The 21612-nt window shown below is 35.6% G+C and overlaps 1 protein-coding gene and 1 pseudogene across 6 annotated transcripts in view; one reads left to right on the forward strand and one right to left on the reverse strand.

The window, feature by feature from the left end:
* ATRX (ATRX chromatin remodeler) overlaps positions 1–21612 on the forward strand; it is a 308545-nt gene that overhangs the window by 97821 nt on the left and 189112 nt on the right. For 3 of the 6 annotated variants that reach the window (XM_057719184.1, XM_057719187.1, XM_057719188.1), the window contains 7 exons: positions 6272–6327; positions 7446–7498; positions 8434–8558; positions 11548–11661; positions 15770–15879; positions 18144–18211; positions 18496–21578. In XM_057719184.1, the coding sequence (XP_057575167.1) occupies positions 6272–6327; positions 7446–7498; positions 8434–8558; positions 11548–11661; positions 15770–15879; positions 18144–18211; positions 18496–21578 (3609 nt within the window). The remainder of the gene's footprint in view (positions 1–6271; positions 6328–7445; positions 7499–8433; positions 8559–11547; positions 11662–15769; positions 15880–18143; positions 18212–18495; positions 21579–21612) is intronic. The other 3 variants (XM_057719185.1, XM_057719186.1, XM_057719189.1) reach the window with 3 other exon arrangements.
* LOC130842190 (neurabin-1-like) lies at positions 2464–4239 on the reverse strand (annotated as a pseudogene).

Consider the following 21612-nt stretch of genomic DNA (forward strand, 5'->3'; position numbering starts at 1 on the left):
TGTCTTCTATTTCATGATCATGCACTGTTTTAACATTGATTTAAATCTTTAATTTCTTTCAATCATGTTTTGTAGTTTTCAGAGTATAAATTTTTAACTTCTCTTGTTAAGTTTATTCCTAAGCATTTTATTCTTTTTGATGGTATTATAAATGGATTGCTTTCTTAATTTTATTTTCAGATCATTCTTTGCAAGTGTATAAAAATACAGTTGACTTTTGTGTATCGTTCTCATATCCTTCAGCCTTTCTGAACTCATTTATTAGTTCTAATATTTTTAGTGGATTCCTTGGGACTTTCTATATACAAGATAATGTTGTTTCCAAAGACAGTTTTACTTCTTTCTTTTCAGTCTGGTTGCCTTTTATTTCTTTTCTTTTGCTTACTTGCTCTGACTGAAATCTCCATTACGGTGTTAAATGGAAGTGGTAAGAGAGGATTTCCTTCTCTTGTTGTGATCTTAGAAGGAAAGCATATTCAGTCTTTTACCATTAAGTATGATGTTACCTGTGTGTATTTTGTAGTTTGTTGAGGAAGTTTCCTTTGTTAAGAGTTTTTAAAAATAAATTTTAATTTTTAGAACAGTTCTGGGTACACAGAAAAATTGAGTGGAAAGTACAGAAATTTCCTATTATGCATCTATACAAGTGCACAGGATCCCCCACTGTAAACGTCCTGCACCACAGTTGTACATTTGTTACAGTCGCTGAACCTACAGTGACAAGTCATTATCATCCAAAACCCGTAGTTTGCATTAGATTTCACTCTTGGTGTTGTACATTCTAGGGATTTTGACAAATGTATAATGACATCCATGTATCATTATAGTATCATACAGGTTAGTTTCACTGTGAAACCATACATCTCAGAGTGGGACTTTAATCCAGTCCCACCTCAGATGGGACTGGAACCTACAACCTGTGGTTTAGGAGGGGACTCGAACCCTCCCAATCTGAAACTGCACACCTGGTCTCAGAACTCATTGAAGCTCAGGTTTTTTATGTCTCAGCGTAGAAGGAATTCATCAGGAGGCAAAGTGATAGGTAAGAATTAGATTTATTAATATACAAGTGAAGTATACAGGCAGGCAGGCAAGAGGGCTCTGCCCTGAGAACTAAGTTGGCTACATTTTTACAAAGAAAAAGTGGGGAGGGAGAAAAGACCACGTTCTTCCTCTTCCTTTGCAAAGGTGTTGCAGGAAAATGGGGCATGAGAGGATGGTCATGTCCCAGGTCTCAAGTGAGTTCCTAGGATGGGCTGCCAAATGGGGGTCCCTGGCTTTGCACAGGCAGTAATTCAAGAGGGAGCCATATTTAAGTGAAAGCAGGTTTATTGAGAGAGATACACATTCTTTAGGCAGAATGTGGTCCATTTCAGAAGGTGAGAGCAGCCCTGGGAGATACACACTCCATAGGGTGGGCCATCTCAGAAGTCAGAGCCCCTGGGATGTGGGGATGGTTAGTTTTTATTGGCTTGGTAATTTCATATGCTAATGAATTGAGAGGATTATTCCAACTATTTTGGGGAAAGGGCAGGGATTTCCAGGAATTGAGCCACTGCCTACTTTTTGGCCTTTCATACTTAGCCTAGGAACTGTCATGGTGCCTGTGAGTGTGTCATTTAGAATGCTAATGCATTACAGTGAGCGTATAATGAGGATCAAGGTCTACTGGAAGTTGAATCTTCTGCCATCTTGGGCCTAGTTGGTTCTAACCAGTTTTTGTCATATCCTCAATGGCTGTCATTCTTTTAATGGTTGTGCCTTGCCATCTTCCCTCCTGTCTCAACTGCACTAAACATCCTCTGTTCCATCTGCCCATCCTCCCCTGCCCCCCAAATCCTTGGCAACCATTGATCTTTTTACTGTCTCTATAGTTTTGTCTTTTCCAGAATGTCTTATAGTTGAAATCTTACAGTAGGTAACCTTTTCAGATTGGCTTTTTTCACATAGTAATACATTGAATACATTTAAATTTCTTCCGTGTCTTTTCATGGCTTGGTAGCTTATTTCTTTTTAGAGCTGAATTTATTCCATTGATTGGATATAACACAGTTAGTTTATCCAGTTCACCTTTTGAAAGATATCTTGGTAGCTTCCACTTTTTAAAAAAAATTATTTATTTTACTTATTGGCTGTGTTGGGTCTTTGTTTCTGCTCATGGGCTTTCTCTAGTTGTGGCAAGTGGGGGCTACTCTTCATTGAGGTGCGCAGGCTTCTCATTGCCGTGGCTTCTCTTGTTGCGAAGTACGGGCTCTAGGCGCATGGGCTTCAGGAGTTGTGGCACATGGGCTCAACAGTTGTGGCTCACGGGCCTTAGAGCGCAGGCTCAGTAGTTGTGGCGCATGGGCTTAGTTGCTCCGCAGCATGTGGGATCTTCCTGGACCAGGGCTCGAACCCGTGTTCCCTGCATTGGCAGGTGGATTCTTAACCACTGAGCCACCAGGGAGGCCCCCAAATTACTTCTTATTTGCTCTCACTGACATTGGCCTTGGTGTTTCTAAGAACTGTTGCAGCAAAATTCTGTGTGACACCCATCAAACTGATTCCATCCACTTCCACAATCTGGTCATTGACTTGTATTCTGCCATCTTGCTGAGCAGCACCACCTTCTGTCACTGTCTTGACAAATATTCCCAGCTTTTCAAGTCTAGCATCTGCTCCAATACCCATTCCAGTAATACTTATACCAAGTCCATCCTCATCTTTCTCTAGTTCCACTGCGAAAAGTTCCAGCTTTTCTACACGCTTTTCAAATTCATACTTGGCTGAAGCAGCCACGGGGTCAGCATCATCATTTCTCCTGTCATAGTCTTCATTGGAGTATGTGCTGAAGACCTTACCTGGAGCACTACTACGCTTAATTTTCTTATTTGCTGAGTTATCTTCTTCTTCTGGCAACCCAGTGATTTCTGAGTATTCCATATCAGGTTGATAGTAATTGTTTTCATCACTATCTTCCTGCTCATCCTGTTCAGTGCCTGTCTCTCCCCAGTCTGAATTATACCTGGATCTCACTCTATATATATTATAGTCACTGTGCATGTAAACATGGGAGCTCTCAAAGTTATTTGAATCTTCGAATACTTCCTTTCCACAACTGAATCTAGAAGCATCAGCAGAGGTAAAATCACCACCTGCAAATTCTTTCTGTTGCATTGCTGCCTCACCCCCCAACCAAATGAGATTCTGCATCTTCTGAAGGTTCGTTTTGTGGTGAAGGGATTTCAGACTGTCACTGCCTTGTTTTCTGCACAAGGTTCTTCAGGAATGTCTTTGTCAATTCTGTCAGCAGTCTCTTGGTTAGATGTGAGGTTCTAGGCTTCCTTGCTCTGCTGTGCCTCTTCACTAGGCATTGAAGCTAGAGAGGTACTTTTTGAAGCCACTTCTAGTACTGGAGTTGTATTACTCTTCTGAGCATCCTTTGCATCATCACTGTGTTTGCTTGGAGCAGGCCAAGAATTCAAATCCTTAAGGTGCCCAAAGGAGTCAAGATTTGTAACAGTGACAGACGGTAAATTCAGGGGATAATGCCCAGTTACTGTGTATTCATTGTTCTCAGCCCTCTCTGAAATGATGGCACTCGGGAAATCAGTGTTCTCAAATACTGCACTCAGTTGACTCACAGTTGGGGAGACAGCCTCTGTCTGGGAGCTAAGGCTGTCCAAGGAATCAGTACTGCCTCTGTTGGACTTGGAACCACTCCGTTCATCCTGAGGTTCACTCCCTCCAGCTTTCTCCTTCTTTGGGGAATAGCGGTTGTTTTCTCCTGACTCATGCACACTTCTTTCAAACATCTTGCGAGTGTCTGTGAACTTAGAATATGAAGGGCCATCGTGCATTGTGTCAAATCTACTAATTCGTTCTGAAACAGAGGATTCCAACTTAACAACTGAGCCATCTGTTTTTTCCAGAAATTCTTTGGGCTTTATTCACCTCTGAGGGGATGAAGGTCCACCTTTCCCCCTTGTTTTGGAAATGACTGCGTTCATTCTCACTGGCATTCTCCCTAGGTTCCATACTCATCTGCGTGAATAGATTCTTAATTCTGTTAACACTGGAGCCATATTTCCTCCTCCTGCTTTGCTGGGAGCCCTCACCTTCTTTTGTTTTTTGTTCAGCATCTGACTTGGGTTTGTCAAAGGTACTTTTCAGTGCCTGGAACTCAGTTCTATATGCATTCCTGTGAGGAGAGGCACTTCTGAGAGTGGTATGTTCACCTGAAGACTCGATGTTCAACATTTTTCCTTTGGGGTGAAAAGCCAATGTTCATAATGATCAGGAAAAAAAACAAAAAAAACAAAACACCTCTCTTCTCTAATCACCAGTATCTGGTCAAGAAAGAGTACCTATCAAATGGCATACTGTGTCAGTGATCCTCCCAACAGGTGTATTAGGAAATTATTCAATCAAGAAAATGGCTTTTTCAAAGCAAGACTAGAGGTTCATCTTGACATTAAGGCTCCACTGTTAAAAGGTTCTATGTTTTGACAATTATGAAAAAAAGCTACTTATAAGGTGTTTATATAAATAAAAATATTTATAAGCATCTTTGCATTTTTTTAAATGGACTTTGTTTTCAGCTTATTTGGGTAGATATCAAGGAATGTAATTGCTGGCTCATGTGGTAAGAGTTTGGTTAATTTTGTAAGATATTGCCACAAGTGGCTGGACCATTTTGCATTCCTACCAGCAGTGACTGAGAGTTCCTGTTTCTCCATATCCTCACCAGTATTTAGTGTTGTCAGTGATCTGTATTTTGTCCATTGTAATAGGTGTATAGTGTTATCTTACTGTTTTAATTTCCAGTTCCCTAATGACATATGATGTGGAGCATCTTTTCGTGTGTTCATTTGCCATCTGCATGTTTTCTTTGGTAAAATCTCTTCAGATCTTTTTGCCTGTTTTTAATCATATTGTTTATTTTATTGTTGAGTTTTGAGGTTTTTATATATTTTAGATAATAGTTCTTTATTAGATATGTCTTTTGCAAGTATTTTCTCCCCGTCTGTAGCAGAAAGACATGTCTTTTATTCTTTTGAAGTTTGCTAGTGTTTTGTTAAGGACCTTTACATCTGTATTCATAAATGCTTCTGGTCTGTAGATTTCTCTTTTTATGTTATCTTTTCTGGTTTGGTACAATACTGGTCTCATTGAATGAGTTGGGATGTGTTCCCTGCTTTTTTTACTAGAAGAGTTTGTGAGAAATTGGTGTTAATTCTTTTTTTTTTTTTTTTTTTGAACGTTTGGTGTAATTTGGTGAAACCATCTGGGCCTTTGCTTTCCTTTGTGGGTAGTTTTTTGATTACCAATTCGGTCTTTTCGGTTATAGGTCTATTCACATTCTCTATTTGTTCTTGTATTGGCTTCACTAGTTTGTGTGTGTTTAGGAATTTGTCCATTTCATTTAGGTTATCTAATTTTTTGGCATGCAATTGTTCATGATATTTCTTTAATTCTTTTATTTCTTTAAGGTAAGTAGTAACAGTCCCTCTTTAATTTCTCATTCTAGTAATTTGAGCCTTGTCTCCTTTTTCTCTTGGTCCATCTAGCCTCAGTTTCTTTTTTTCAGTTTTGTTCCTCCTTTCAAAGAACTTATTTTGGTTTCGTTGATTTCTCTCTGTTGTTTTCCTATTCCCTGTTCATTAATTTCTTTTTTTAGAACTTTTATTGAGATAGAATTGACATACAATAAACTGAGTGTATTTAAAGTGTACAATTTGATATTGTTTTTCTTATTAGTAATATATACATGGCAATCCCAATCTCCCAGTTCATCCCACTGTTTCATTAATTTCTGTTCTAATCTTTATTATTTCCTTTCCTCTGCTTCCTTTAGGTGTAGTCTGCTGTTATTTTTTTTAGTGTCTTATGGTAAAGGAAAATACAATTAATTAATAGTGTGATTTTATTTTTAGTAGAAGACGAAACTTAAATTTTCTTTTAAGAGAAAGACCTTGAACCATTACAGTAGGAAATGTTTTTATTACAAATTGCTCTTTTCAGAAATGCTTTTTAAGGAGGGATTAGTATGTCAAAAGAGAATGATTTTAGTCAGAAAACTTTTTTTACCAAAGCAATATTCTTTTTTTTAAAAAAAATTTTATTGGAGTGTAGTTGATAGAAAACGCTTATATTTTAATGTGAGTAAAGTATTACCAATATTGCCATACTACATAGATTGAAAAATGGGTTCATGGAATTGCAGGTATTGGTGTTCTATTTGTTAATGCATCAAATAGATAAATAATGTTTTTATTTCTTCTCTTTTAAGATAAAGTCAGTGGTTCTGGAAATAACTCTGATATGATGGAAAACAGCAAGGAAGAGGTAAGAATAATTTGAAACATTTAAAAGATATTTATTAATTACTACTAACCAACTAGGGTATATGTCATCAAGTTGCTTTTATTTAATACATGCATGTGTTTGAGTCTACTGTTATACCCAAGTATTATTACAGTACTTCATTTTGGGTAGTTGTCCCTTTTTTGATGGTGTTCATTGTTTTTGTTATTGTTGTGGTTTGCTTCAGCTGTATAGCTAAAGTTGGACAACTGAAGGCTTGCTAACAGATAGGTATTTGAATGTTATTATATTGCAGCAGCGGTGCCCAGGGTGGTTGTTATGGGCATAACCCCATGGTTCTGAGATCTCTCAAAACTGGATATTTAGAGTCTCTTAAGCATTATTATCGAAACTCATCCTGAGGTCCTTCCCCTGATACCCCAGCCTACACTATGGTTGTAGGATTCTTTCCACCTAGTGTAAAAATTTGAATCCAATAAAATATACTGATTAGATCAGCAAATGTAGGTAAATTTAGTATCTCAAAGGAAATTGTAGAAGATACTCTGTGCCATAGGTTAGGATAGAGAAAATGACACATTTTTAGATCCTAAAACTCTCTGCCTCTGTTGGGATCTGATTACCTCTACACTTTTTTTTTAAGCTCTTTATTAGAATATAATTGCTTTATACTCTTTTACCAGCTTTTGAGGTACATCAAAGTGAATCAGCTGTATTTATACATATATCCCCATATCCCCTCCCTCCTGCGACTCCCTCCCACTCTCCCTGTCCTGGCCCTCTAAGGCATCACCCATCATCGAGTTGATCTCCCTTTGTTATACAGCAACTTCCCACTAATCTCTATGCTTTTGTTTTGTCTTTTTTGGCTTAGGCCAAGATCATCATATAGCAGTGTATCATCTTCTATACCTCAAAATTCTACAGTAACAATTTAATGAAAAAAATTAATCTTAAGTCAAGGAAACCTTGAGAGTAAATAAGAAATAGTTTTTGAAGTTCCTTTTAGAAAAATATTTTAGGTATACAAATTATATCTCATTCTATCACTATGTTAGAGATTTGGTAAAGGGAAATAGTTGTAGAGATGTGTTTCTCTGAGAGTTTTACTCACCTTTTAATTTATTTCTCTCATTTAGGGAGCTAGCTCTTCAGAAAAATCCAAATCGTCAGGATCATCACGATCAAAGAGGTTAGTTGATGTTGAAGGGAAAAAAGTTATTGTCTTTTTCAGGTTTTCTTTTTCTTAGAAGAATCTTTTTTTCTAAACTTAAAGCACTTTTGTTCTCAGTAAACTATTTTTTTACAAACATACATATTTTTAAAAGGGCAGTATAGTATAATGAATCTCTTGTATCTATCACTTGACTTTTAATTTTAATTAAAAGTTTAATTTAATTTTAATTAAATTTTTAAGAATTGAAAATTAATTTTAATTTAAAAAATTTAAAAAGTTTATTATATGTTAGTGGCCCTGGCAATATGTAGATAATTTCTATCAGATAATATATGTGCTTTAAAAAAAAGGAGAAAAGGGGAAATGAAGTGTTGAATACCTCATGAGGCAATATGAGTTTTTAGGGTTATATGAGGTTGTTTAGGATGGGAAGTGGTAGCCATCATAGTTATGGGGAAGTTATAAGAAGATCAAAGAGTGGTTAAAATACTTGTCTGTGTTAAGTTGTCAAAGTGAATTGTACATATAGACTGAAACTACTTCCATGCATAATGTAATGCATAATATACTGTGGAGTATAGTTTTTTATTAGAAGTTTGCCATTTATTCTATTGGATCTTTGTTTTTTCGAACCAGTGGAAATGTCTGTTAATAACCACAGCTTGCTTGTTATTAACTTATTTCCTAAAGTAGTGATTCTTAAATAGGAGTTCCCTTCATAATCTTCCTCATAGCTTTTTCAGAGTGCACATGCCTTGGTCCTCCCGAAGACCTACTAAATTATAATATTCATTTATACGGTATAGAGACATATGCTTCCCTAGGTGATTCTGATATGTATCCCTGGTTAAGAGCCACTCCTTAATCTAAACATGTTGTTTGTGTTTATTTATTTGGTTTTTCCAGTTATCAAAAATGTCCTTAATTCTGTGGACTTAATTCTTTCATAGGAAACCTTCAATTGTAACAAAGTATGTGGAATCTGATGATGAAAAACCTTTGGATGAAACTGTAAATGAAGATGCTTCTAATGAAAATTCAGAAAATGATATTACTATGCAAAGCTTGCCAAAAGGTAAAGTGTATTAATTTTTCATATGAAGTTAAAGTTGAAATGCATTTTTAAATGTCGTTATTATAAAATTGGAGCTTGATTACTGTAAGCTATGTGTTAAGGACCAAACCTGACATTTTAATAGTGATGGTCTGGAAATATATTAGTATGGTAATGATAACGTGTGTTATTGAGGTTAAAAATTTAGAATATTCAGTCAGGTTTGAAAAGAAAAAAACTTATTTTCTCTTTCCATTGGGTTTTAGAAAATGGTTTTTAGTTTCCAAATTATACTTGAATGTGGAAGTTGGTTTAAAAGTTTAGTATATTAAGTTTTGGTTCAGTAAATTTTAATGTGCTTGCTTTACAGAAAAACATAATAAATACTCTGAAAACTTAAAAAAGACATTTAAAGTCTAGTTTAGTCTTACTGCATTCTTAAATTCCCTAAGACTCAAAGCTGAAGTTACCTATTAAATTTTATTTAGGTATATTTCTTGTAATTATCTTTTTGAAAACGCCTTGTCACATTTCTTCTCAGCTGTTGCATTGATTAGATTGGGGCCTGTCCAGGAGTAGGGAGGGGGGATGCCAAATGAAAATCTTGGACTTTTCATAGCCCAAGTCTGAGAGCAGTGTGATTACATGATGAGAGAATGACAAGGGTCTTGGTAATTTCATAGTGTTTCAGAATCAATAGTTTAGATATTTTTCTTTATTGAATAATATATTTAAGGCTCTTAGCAGATTTTTCAAATTTATTCTCACACATCATTTACAGCAGTGTTTACTACTTTATTCTCTGTCTCTACTTCTGTTTATGTGACACATTTTTTTGATTATGGAAGTTTAAAAAAATGGTGAGTAGGAGAATAATACATTGCTTAACTAGGACAAATTAGGAGTTATAATAGATGAGAAGTGAAATGAGGAAAAGAAATGAGTGAGAGAAAGAAGAGAGAAGGAAAATTGATGGGCCTACCGTTTACTTGGCTTTGAAAATCATCTGTGACAATTTTATGTAATGGTTTTTGGTGGCCTAGGGCAGAAACAACTAATGGAAGTCTGAGTCCCATTGGCAGTGACTCACTTTGGGTTATTATATTCTCAGTGGTTGTCACTGGGAGTCGTTAGGATGGCCACTGGGTGAGCTAAGAACTAGGAATTCCAATCTTTCTTTTAATGATATTGTGGAAGAAAGTTAGTATGGGATGTTACAGACCTGAACTAAGGGCAGTTCTCTCCCACCAAACCAAAAATAGACCAGTTTCATAAGGTTAAATTTGGTTGATTATAATTATTGTTATAATACTATATTGAATCTATATAAGTACCAGACTCTAAAAAATTAACTCATTTAACCCTCAAAACAATGCTGTAAGGTAGTTATTGTTTCTACTTGTAGACATGAAGGAACAAATTCAGAGCTCAAGAAACTTTTTCAGCTTTAAATTGAGAAGCTAAGATTTGAACCCAGGTCTGCCTGAATCCAAAGCTAGTGAATGCTCTTTCCACTCTGCTGCTTTGCTTCCATTTAGAGAAGAATCTTTAGAAAGAAACCTTGTTTTTTTGGTTAACTATACATCTTTAGCTTTTTTCAAATGCCAGGGTTTCTCTGAAATAGTTGTTGTGAATAAAGGTTTTTTTTTTTGTGTGTGTGTAGATTATATTTACCAGTTTGTGAAAACTCAATCCTCTGTGCCCTATTTCCCCCCTTTTTTCAGAGACTCAGAAATTCATTTAACTAGGTGCTATACCTTGCTAAAACCTGCTTACTAAATAACATAGACCCATGTTTCAGGGAGACAGCCCCTGACAACTACCAGGTTTTACAGTTGGCCCTCCATATCCGTGGGTTCCGCATCTGCAGATTCAGCCAACCACAGATTAGAAATATTTTGGGGAAAAAATTCTGAAAAATTCCAAAAAGCAAAACTTGAGTTTGTCATTTGCCGGCAACTATTTACAGTGTTTACATTGTATTAGGTATTATAAGTAATCTAGAGATGATATAAAGTATACAGGAGGATGTACGTAGGTTATATGCAAATACTGTGCCATTTTATTTAAGGGACTTGAGCATCCACGGATTTTGGTATCCGGTGGTCCTGGAACAAATTTCCCATGGATACCGAGGGACGACTGTACTTTCTTAATTGTTGTCAGTAATGCCAAATTGCTAAGCCCAGCAATGTAGGTAAATGTGAGACCTGGACCCTTTTTTTACTATGCCTCTGCTTTATTTGCTCTTTAGAGATTAAAATGAAAATTAAATTAGCAGCCTCTCTGCTCAGTTCACATGTTTTATAGCTAAGAAAGTACATTCTTTCTGAAAGATTTCCATAGGGACCAACAGTTGATCTCATTCTGCAATTTATTGTTATAGCACTTGAGCTTATGTATCTTAAGGTAATCTTTGTTTAAAACTCTTTAAGGACTTTGCAGGGACTGAAACTTTGATGTACTATTTGGGAAATGCCACAGAATAGGTATAGTAGTAATAGCAGAATTAACTTCTCACATTGTCCCACTCTATCCTCCCCCGAAGCAATATAAGACAACCCTTAAACATCTTTTTCTGCATTTATGATTTGGCTTATGAGAAAAATAGGATGTCTTTTTAAAATTTGCTCTTCTGATCCTTTTATTTTTTAAACTGTGGTACTTAGCATGGATGTTCATATTCAAAACATCTTTTGTGATAGGCAGTATAAAACTTCAGAACTGGGCTAAGGCTTTCTACTTTATTCACACATTTCTGTTGTAAATCAGTTCATAATAACTGCCTCCCCCATTTTTATGAACTGTATTCCAACAAGTAATCTGTTGACACCTGGCCCTTTTACTATTTCCCTGTTTTATTTATTCTTGAGAGGTCCTTATACAAATATTGAAAGCTTGAAAGAAACAAAACTATGTACCAGCAATGTTGGCTTTATCTGAACTGAAGTCTTGTACTTCACTTGCACATTTAATATGTGTAATGGTTTTTTAAATGAAATCATTCTAGGTACAGTGATTGTACAACCAGAGCCAGTGCTGAATGAAGACAAAGATGATTTTAAAGGGCCTGAATTTAGAAGCAGAAGTAAAATGAAAACTGAAAATCTCAAAAAACGCGGAGGTAAATACAAGTGAAAATGAAAACATGAGTTTAAATTGCTGTTTATGACCATATTGGAAAATCTGATGTGCTTACTAAAAATACCTCCACTTTTCTGCCCATTGTTTTTTAAAAGCACTACTTAAAAATAACTTCTGTTTCTTTCTGAGCTCTGATGCAGAAAAGGTTAAACACCATTTATCAAAATGCCTTTGCCTTCAGTGGCTATTAAGTTATCTCAAGAAGCTTACTATTTCCTTCTGACACATGTTAGTTCTGTAATGCTTATATGCCAGAATACCATGTGTTCCCTCTCACCCTGAAAGAATTTTAGATTTGGATAAAATCTTGCCTGTGGCCTTCAGGTAACTTTATACATATCTAAAACATTGTTTCACAGAGTGATGGACATCTGCATTAATGTCACCTGGGGTGCTTATTAAAAATGCAAGTTCCTTGACTGCACTCATAACAATTTAGAATTTCCAGGGATGATGTTAAGACCGTGCCTCAGTTTGTTCTTATGTGTGTTAAAGTCAGGGGTCTGTTGATCTAATGATATCAGTGCAGAGATGAATAGGAAGGAGAAGGGAACTAGAGCTAGTAACCTTCCCTCCATCTGTCTGAGCCGCCTCTCCCTTTGTCTGTCTACCCTCACTATACACACAACCATTGGCTAATCATCTGTAGAAAGTTAGCATGAGGAGGATTCATTTAAAAATTTACGACATTGGAGTTACGTGTCCCACTTGTTTGTGTGTGAATTTAAAATAGTGCCTATATTTATTTTTTGGGCAGATGAACAGAGCCAAAATCCATTACTATAGAAGGAATGAATCTCTAAAATATAGAACATGACACTAAATTTCTAAATAGAAGTGTAATGGAAGTGTGTCTGTTTAATATTTATGTTAATTGTGGAAATTTTAGCTTAATTCTTATCTTGGTGAAATTTTGTGTAGATTTTAGTATAAGTGCTATATAATATCTTGATGGTACTAATAAAATATATCTATATTTATAGTATATATACATATATATGTATATATGTGTGTGTGTATGTGTGTTTTCAGATTCAATAATTCATTAGATTGTTAGAGAAAATCAAGGAAATATTGTTTAGTCTTTTGTCCACAAGGGGGTGCTCTACCCCTTTCAAGCATAAGGAAGATTTATTGAGAATCTAATTCATAGTAGGGAAACTGCCATTGCAGCAACAGAGCTCACCAAAGCTAAGTAATAGTCTTTAAAATAAGAGATTCAGCAAGTAGAGGGTGATGATAAGGCCCAGTAGTAAAGGTTTCTTTCTTCTTATTTCTGATTATGGGTCCTCTAGAGAAGACAGATAACTAAGTGTACTGCATTGTGTCAGAATTAATATCTAATTGGTGTCTTTTGGGGAGGAACTCTGGAGCAGTCAGTGTCTCAAATGTGGATAAGGGCTAAAAGGAGAATAAAAAAGAACCACAGTTATTGGGGAGGGTGTTTTTAGTGCCACTTTACTATGCTGCTGGTATTTAGTCTGAGCTGATATGTCTCTGGAACATTTTATTGAGTGTTCTGTGTAAGAATGTTTATATTTTGCTTAAGGGAATGTGTATGTTTATAGCCATATAACAGCACTTAAAATCTTTCATGTTAATTTTTGTCTTAATGATTTGCTACATCTTTAAGCTGTCGGAAATCACACAGGAAATTTAACTGTGTTTACTTATATACACGTACGAATAAACTAGTGATCTGAGGTACTGAATTGCTATTTAATATTCAAACTTCTTAGGAAAGTTAGTTCTAAAATTGAAGTCTAATTTAGGAAACTGTCAAGAAGGTAAACTTTATGCATAAAATAAACTTATAATGATTTGAAACAAAATTAAACACAAAGATATTGACCACTTCAGGAGCCATTGCTTTTTAAATACGATTGCCTATTTTGACATCCTTTCCCTAGTTTGTTAGAAAACATATTTTCCACCTAATTTTTGTATATCGCCGAATAATTTTGTTCTTTCTTTAAAACCGATAAAATGTATTGAGCTCAGAAATGAAAATGCCTTTTTTCCATTTACACACTGTATATATTATAATCATTAAGATATTTCATAACTAAAAATAAAAATTTTAAACATCTATGCATACAAACCTACGTATAGTAAAGTAACACTTCAGCATTTTACAATATTTGCTTCAGATCTCACGTAAAGAAAATATTGGTTTAGTCCTCCTCTCATCTATTTCTCCTTCCTTTCACACTTAAGGTTGTGATTATTTGACATTTGTATGCATGTGTGCTGTTTCCATGCATGTTTTTATATTTTTCTTTACATACTTTTAGTCATAAAGCATTTATTTTTCATTAAAAAATATATGAAGTAGTATTCTGTATATATCCTTTTGCAACATTTCTCATCGAACATTGATTTTGAAATGTATTCATATCAGTAAGTGTACAATCTATTTTTTTATTTCTCACTCTTCTGTAGAATTATGTGAGTAAATCACTATTCATTTCCCAAATGTGAAATTATTTCTAATTTTTGTTTTCAGATTTTTCCAATTTGCTACTTAGTGCTGCAGTGAATATCCTTGTGCACATATGGGAGAAATTCTCCAATGGATCACCCTAGTTTTTTGAAATTCTTGAGTGATATATGTGCAAAAGCACATAGAAGATGCTTAATAAATATTATCTAACATTGGATGAACATTCAGACTCTAGATTTTTATTACCTTGTTAGTTTAATGAATGCAGTCATTATTTGACATGAAAAAGCACACTGTATATTTATGTTAAAAGAAATACAGAATATATGCATACTCAAGATTAAACACTAATGCAGGACAATATGATTTAAAATAAAATATTAGCAGCTTATATAGTAAGTCTTCAAATTCCCTGTATTTTCTAGAAAAGTATGATGGTGCCCTTGTACGTTGGTTAAACTTTTTCAACTTCTGCAAATAAAAATATTTGTGATAATGCTTGGGTCCATGGTGCTTTGGACCTTAAACTAAGAAAAACACAAAATAGAAAATTAAAAGGTGAGAAATGTATGTGTTGTTTTGTCTTTTATTTAGGGATAGAGACCTTTTTTTTTAAGTCATTCTTTTTTTTTTTTTTTTTTTTTTGGTGAATGCAGGCATTTTCACTGGTCTCTTTTGAATCATAATCTACCATCTTATGTGGATCAAGGTCTTGGTTGCACATCAGAGTCATCTGTAAAACTTAAAAAAGAAAAAGGTGTCCAGGAGATTCCCATTCAGTGGGTTAGGGGTGGGAATGGCTGTCTCTGTTTTTTTAAAAGATTCTTTGGCTGATTCTAATGTTCAGCTTGGGTTGTGAAGCACTGTGCAGAACTAGGGACGAGAGTGGGGCAGGAGAGGTCCCCTTTATTCTTATGTAGGTTATCTTCAATCTGTTTTTCTGCAGAAACTGCAAAATGTGGCTCTGTCAAAACCCAGCCATTCTGAAGTTTTGCTGTCAAGATAGATATACCTGCGAATCTTAATTGTCCTATATAGAAATAGTAGACAGTGCTGATATGGAGTGAAAAGTGGAAAAGACATAGAAAAAAAGGCAGGTTAATGGGGATTGTCGATAGTATTGAAGGGAATCTTAGGAAGGAAATTGGTAATATAAAGTTAGCAGGTTTTCACATAGTATTGAAAGGATCTGTATAGACAATTCCATTTTGAGAACAAAAGCGTTATGGCATACCTAACTTAAGTATAGGGTTACAAAAGAATCTATTCCATATATTTCACTTGCTTCCCCATTCTTTAAGAACTGATCCTGAATTTATTTGTGAAGCAGTAGCAAAATGAAAAAAAGTTCTTGACCCCTATTTTTAGAACTTCTTTTATGGAGTCTCATGAAGAGTCAAGTTGTTGTGAGAAAAAGGGTTTGCATCTGTAAAAGGGAACAAGCTAGCTCTGCGATTTGTCAAGGTTGTCATGCTTTTAGTAAGTCTATAAAATTATTAACCTTTTTATTTGTGTCCAAAATGTCATTTTCCCCAGGATTATGAGGTATTTAATTTTAAATTCAAATGTTGGAAAATGCTGACCAAAGTATAGATCTTTTTGTATGTGTGTATATGTGTGAATAATGGTCACTCCTTTCTCCTAGAAGATGGGCTTCATGGGATTGTGAGCTGTACAGCTTGTGGACAACAGGTCAATCATTTTCAAAAAGATTCCATTTATAGACATCCTTCATTGCAAGTACTTATTTGTAAGGTATGTAATGATCTGTTGATAATTCCACAAATGTTTGAATGCTTAACATGTGTCAGGCTTTTGATGCACAGTGATGAAGACGGAAATGGTTTCTGCCATTGGAGGGCATATACTGTAGTAAGGAAGACAGACATGAAAGGCCCAAAAAGTGCTATGATAGGGGAGTTACTGTGTACTTTGGGAACACACAGGAAGCCTTTGTAATTTGGAGTTGGGTAGGGGGGAGCTTTATAATGGCGATGTTATAGGTGGTATCTAAAATATAAATAGGAATTAGCTTGGTGAAGTGGGATTGGTTCAGCATATCCTAGGCCAGAGGCAACATGGTATTCAAAGACTCATAGGTGAGGAAAAGCGTGGTGTGTTGGAAAACTGCAGAGTGTATGTGTGTGCACACAAATGTTTTATAACCTTCCCTCTTACATACCCTAATTACCCAAATCTAAACTCTCCATATGGAGCAGGGTTTTGACATAATTTGGAGAAAATAGAATTAAAAATGTTTTGTATGTATTGAAGTTATGTAAACTTTTTTTTTATAAGTAATACCTCGGAATTAATTTTAAATATCAATAATATCAAGGTTATCATTTCCCCAACTCATATTAGTGCTAAAATTAATCCTGTGTTAGTTTCCCTCCTTGAATTTCAAGGGCAGACCAGACTTTCCTTAATTAGAGTTCCAGTTCTAGATCTTGTATGAATTTTTGATAGATGTAGACCTACTAAATTTACTTCCTCTTTTAGTAATTTGTGTCCTTCCTTTCCTTGAATTCAGTTCAGCCAGGAGCCTATCTAGGGTACATGTTATAGCCTCTAGTTTTAAATTGTGACAGCTTAATTTTATATTGTTGGATTTGTAAAGTGCATTCCTTTTCTCTTTTCTTATATATGTGATTGTTTTTTGTTTCAAGGGCCAGTCTGTTGAGCCTAGCCCGCTTCAGTAATCAGTAGTTTTCATCAGTGGGCATGGAACCTTTGCTTTCCTCTAGTTCCAGTGAAAAGGAATTTAAAGTCAGTCAGACTTGGGTTTGAATACCAGTTTTGCCTTTTCCAGTTGTATAACTTTAGGAGATTTATTTACATATTAATGAACCAAAGCCTTTTCTCTCAAATTGGGTGGTAATACCTCCTACCTTCAGTAGTTGGTATTTGAGATTTAAAGATAACATAGGTTAATGTAAGATACTGTTGCTCAGCTCTATACATAGTAGCTCTTTATATATGATGACCATTAAATTATTGTTAAGTAGCAAAGACATCTAATACATTTTAAAAAATAAATTTATTTATTTATTTAATTTATTGGCTGTGTTGGATCTTCGTTGCTGCACACGGGCTTTCTTTAGGTGTGGAGAGCGGGCACTACTCTGCAGTGTGCGGGCTTCTCATTGTGGTGGCTTCTCTTGTTGTGGAGCACGGGCTCTAGGCACGTGGGCTTCAGTAGTTGTGGCACTCGGGCTCAGTAGTTGTGGCTCGTGGGTTCTAGAGCGCAGGCTCAGTAGTTGCAGTGCATGGGCCTAGTAGCTCCATGGCATGTGGAAATCTTTGCGAACCAGGAACCCATGTCCTCTGCATTGGCAGGCAGATTCTTAACCACTGCACCACCAGGGAAGCCCACTAATACATTTTTATGTGGATCTTTGCTTGCTAGTGATATGAGATCAGAAATTTGCTTTACCAAAATCTTTTGTCAACTTTTATATAAGGAACAGTGGTACTTGATATGGTTATCTATTTCAAGGAATTAATTTCTTGAGCTATTCCTGTGTCTGGAAAGTACTAGTAGGGATAATACAGTGTTTTTGCTTTGATTCTCTAAAACACACACACATGTATACGCATTCCCTTTACTTTTTTTATTTTTTATTTTTTGGGGGTACACCAAGTTCAATCATCTGTTTTTATACACATATCCCCGTATTCCCTCCCTTCCTTGACTCCCCCCTCCTCGAGTCCCCCCTACCCTCCCTGCCCCAGTCCTCTAAGGCATCTTCCATCCTCGAGTTGGACTCCCTTTGTTATACAACAACTTCCCATTGACTATCTGTTTTACAGTTGGTAGTATATATATGTCTGTGCTACTCTCTCGCTTCGTCTCAGCTTCCCCTTCACCCCCTGCCCCCTCCCAAACCTCGAGCAGATACTGAGAATGGACTGGAGAACTCCCTTTACTTTTTTAATGACTTAAAAAATAAAGTTTTTCTCCTTTATGAATATTAAGAATTTTAAATAAATTTCCCTTCTCTTTTCTTTTTTAATAGAATTGCTTTAAATATTACATGAGTGATGATATTAGCCGTGACTCAGATGGAATGGATGAACAGTGTAGGTAGGTAATAAATCAAGATGAACTAAAATTCAGTGTTGTGTACTTTTTGAGGGGAAGTTCTTACATAGTCTGTTATTAGATCTATTTTTGTAGTATCATCATTGATATCTTTAATGGAAGGTTATCGGTTTATATCTTTTAATTTTCTAATTAAGAATAAGCAAATGACCTAAATTACTTTGCTATTAAAATTGCTGGCAGGAAATTTTTGATTGCTTTAATACTGTAAAGATTTAAAATGAGTTTCATTTTGGGATAATATTTTAATCTTTAAATAATTTCAGATGGTGTGCAGAAGGTGGAAACTTGATTTGTTGTGACTTTTGCCATAATGCCTTCTGCAAGAAATGCATTCTACGCAACCTTGGTCGAAAGGAGCTGTCTACAATAATGGATGAAAACAACCAATGGTATTGCTACATTTGTCACCCGGAGCCTTTGTTGGATTTGGTCACAGCATGTAACAGCGTATTTGAAAACTTAGAACAGCTGTTGCAACAAAATAAGAAGAAGATAAAAGTTGACAATGAAAAAAGTAGTAAAGTATGTGATCATACACCTAGATTTTCCCCAAAGAAAAACAGTTCAAATTGTAATGGAGAAGAAAAGCAATTAGATGATTCATGCTCTGGTTCTGTAACCTACTCTTATTCAGCACTAATTGTGCCCAAGGAGATGATTAAGAAGGCAAAGAAACTGATTGAGACTACTGCCAACATGAACTCCAGTTACGTTAAGTTTTTGAAGCAAGCAACAGATAATTCAGAAGTCAGTTCTGCTACAAAGTTACGTCAGTTTAAGGCTTTTAAATCTGTGTTGGCTGATATCAAGAAAGCTCATCTTGCATTAGAAGAAGATTTGAGTTCAGAGATTCGAGCTTTGGATGCTGTAAACAAAGAGAAAAATACCAAAGAGCATAAAGTCATAGATGCTAAGTCTGAAACAAAAGTACGAAAAGGAGAAAAACCCTGTGCTTTGGAAAGGAAGGATATTTCAAAATCAGAAGCTAAACTGTCAAGAAAGCAGGTAGATAGTGAGCATGTGGATCAGAGTGTTGCAGCGGAGGAACAAAGAGGAAATAAAAATACCAGTGGTGAACATAAGAAATCTGATAAAAAAGAAGAACCTCAATATGAACCTGCTAACACTTCTGAAGACTTAGACATGGATATTGTGTCTGTTCCTTCCTCAGTTCCAGAAGACATTTTTGAAAATCTGGAGACTGCTATGGAAGTTCAGAGTTCAGCAGATTATCAGGGAGATGGTAACAGTGGAACTGAGCAAGAACTGGAAAGTTCTGTAAAATTAAATATTACTTCAAAAGACAACAGAGGAGGCATTAAATCAAAAACAACAGCTAAAGTAACAAAAGAATTATATGTTAAACTCACCCCTGTTTCCCTTTCTAATTCCCCAATTAAAGGTGCTGATTGTCAGGAAGTTCCACAAGATAAAGATAGCTATAAAAGTTCTTGTTTGAACCCCAAGCCAGAGAACTGTGGACTTGGACAGGAAAAGAATGATAATGAGCATTTGATTGAAAGTGAAGTTCCATTACTTTCAGAGGAATCTGATCTTCGAAGATCCCCACGTGTAAAGACTACACCCTTGAGGCGACAGACAGAAACCAACCCTGCAACATCTAATTCAGATGAAGAAAATAATGAAACTCTTAAGGAGAAACAAAAACTATCGGTTTCAATGAGAAAAAAGGATAAGCGGAATTCTTCTGACAGTGCTATAGATAATCCTAAACCTAATAAATTGCCTAAATCTAAGCAGTCAGAGATTGTGGATCAGAATTCAGATTCTGATGAAATGCTAGCAATCCTCAAAGAAGTATCCAGGATGAGTCACAGTTCTTCTTCAGATACTGATATTAATGAACCTCATACAAATCATGAGAAGATTTTGTATGATGTAAAGAGTCAGACAGGGAAATATGATAAAGGAAAAAGGAAACGAAAAAGTTCTACTTCTGGCTCAGATTTTGATATTAAAAAAGGCAAATCAGCTAAAAGGTCTATAATTTCTAAAAAGAAACGACAAAACCAATCTGAATCTTCTAATTATGACTCAGAATTAGAAAAAGAGATAAAGAGTATGAGTAAAATTGGGGCTGCCAGAACAACAAAAAAAAGAATGCCAAATAAAGAGGATTTTGATTCTTCTGAAGATGAAAAGCACAGCAAAAAAGAAATGGATAATCAAGGTCAGAAAAGTTTGAGGACTGCACAGGAAGGATCATCTGATGATGCTGAAAGGAAACAAGAGAGAGAGAATTTCTCTTTAGCAGAAGGCACAGTTGATAAAGAGAAGACCATCATGGAAATGAGAGATCGACTCTCTAAGAAGCAGCAGCCAAGTGTTTCCTCAGATGGTGCTGATAAGTTCTCTTCTGGGAAAGAGGAGAGTTTTAATTCTCCAGAAGACAAAAAGGTTGCTGAAACTAAAGAAAAGAGTAAGCCTCTGAAAACCAAAACGTGTAAGAAAGTACAGAGTGGCTTATCTGATGTTGCCGAAAAGTTCCCAAAGAAAGAACAGAGTGACGAATCCTCTGAGGATGATAACAAGCAGAGCAAAAAGGGAACTGAAGAAAAAGAAAAGAAAACTACAGACTTGAAGAAAAAAGTAATTAAGATGGAACAACAGTATGAATCATCATCTGATAGCACTGAGAAATTACCTGAGGGAGAAGAAATTTGTCATTTTCCTAAAGGCATAAAGCAAAATAAGAATGACACAATTGATGGAGAAAAGAAAAGTAAAAAAATAAAAGGTAAAACTTCTAAAAAGAAGGATGAATTATCCAATAATGCTGAGAAGTTACCAGGGAAAAGAGATAGTTGTGATTCTTCAGAAGATAAGAGGAGTAAGAATGGAACATCCAGTAGAGAGAAGAAAAGGTGCAACTTGCCTGAAAAGAGTTCAAGGAAGAGACAAGATTGTTCATCATCTGATACTGAGAAATATTCCATGAAAGAAGATGGTTGTGATTCTTCTGATAAGAGACCAAAAAGAGTAGAGTTAAGGGAAAGAAGAAATTTAAATTCAAAGAGAAATACTAAGGAAGTACAAAGTGGCTCATCATCTTCTGATGTTGAGGAAAGTTCCGAAGATAATAAAAAGCTGAAGAAACAAAGAGCTTCAGCTAAAAAGAAGGCAGGCAATATGAAGGAGAAAATGAGAAACTCCCTAAGAACAAGCGCTAAAAGGAAGCAGGCTGACATTACTTCCTCATCTTCTTCTGATATAGGAGATGATGATCAGAATTCTGTAGGTGAGGGGAGCAGTGATGAGCAGAAAATAAAGCCTGTGACCGAAAATTTAGTGCTGTCTTCACATACTGGATTTTGTCAATCTTCAGGTATGGGAAACTAAATGCAAAATTTGTACTTTTC

Source organism: Hippopotamus amphibius, chromosome X, assembly GCF_030028045.1.
Source record: "Hippopotamus amphibius kiboko isolate mHipAmp2 chromosome X, mHipAmp2.hap2, whole genome shotgun sequence".
NCBI classification, from domain to species: Eukaryota; Metazoa; Chordata; class Mammalia; order Artiodactyla; family Hippopotamidae; genus Hippopotamus; species Hippopotamus amphibius.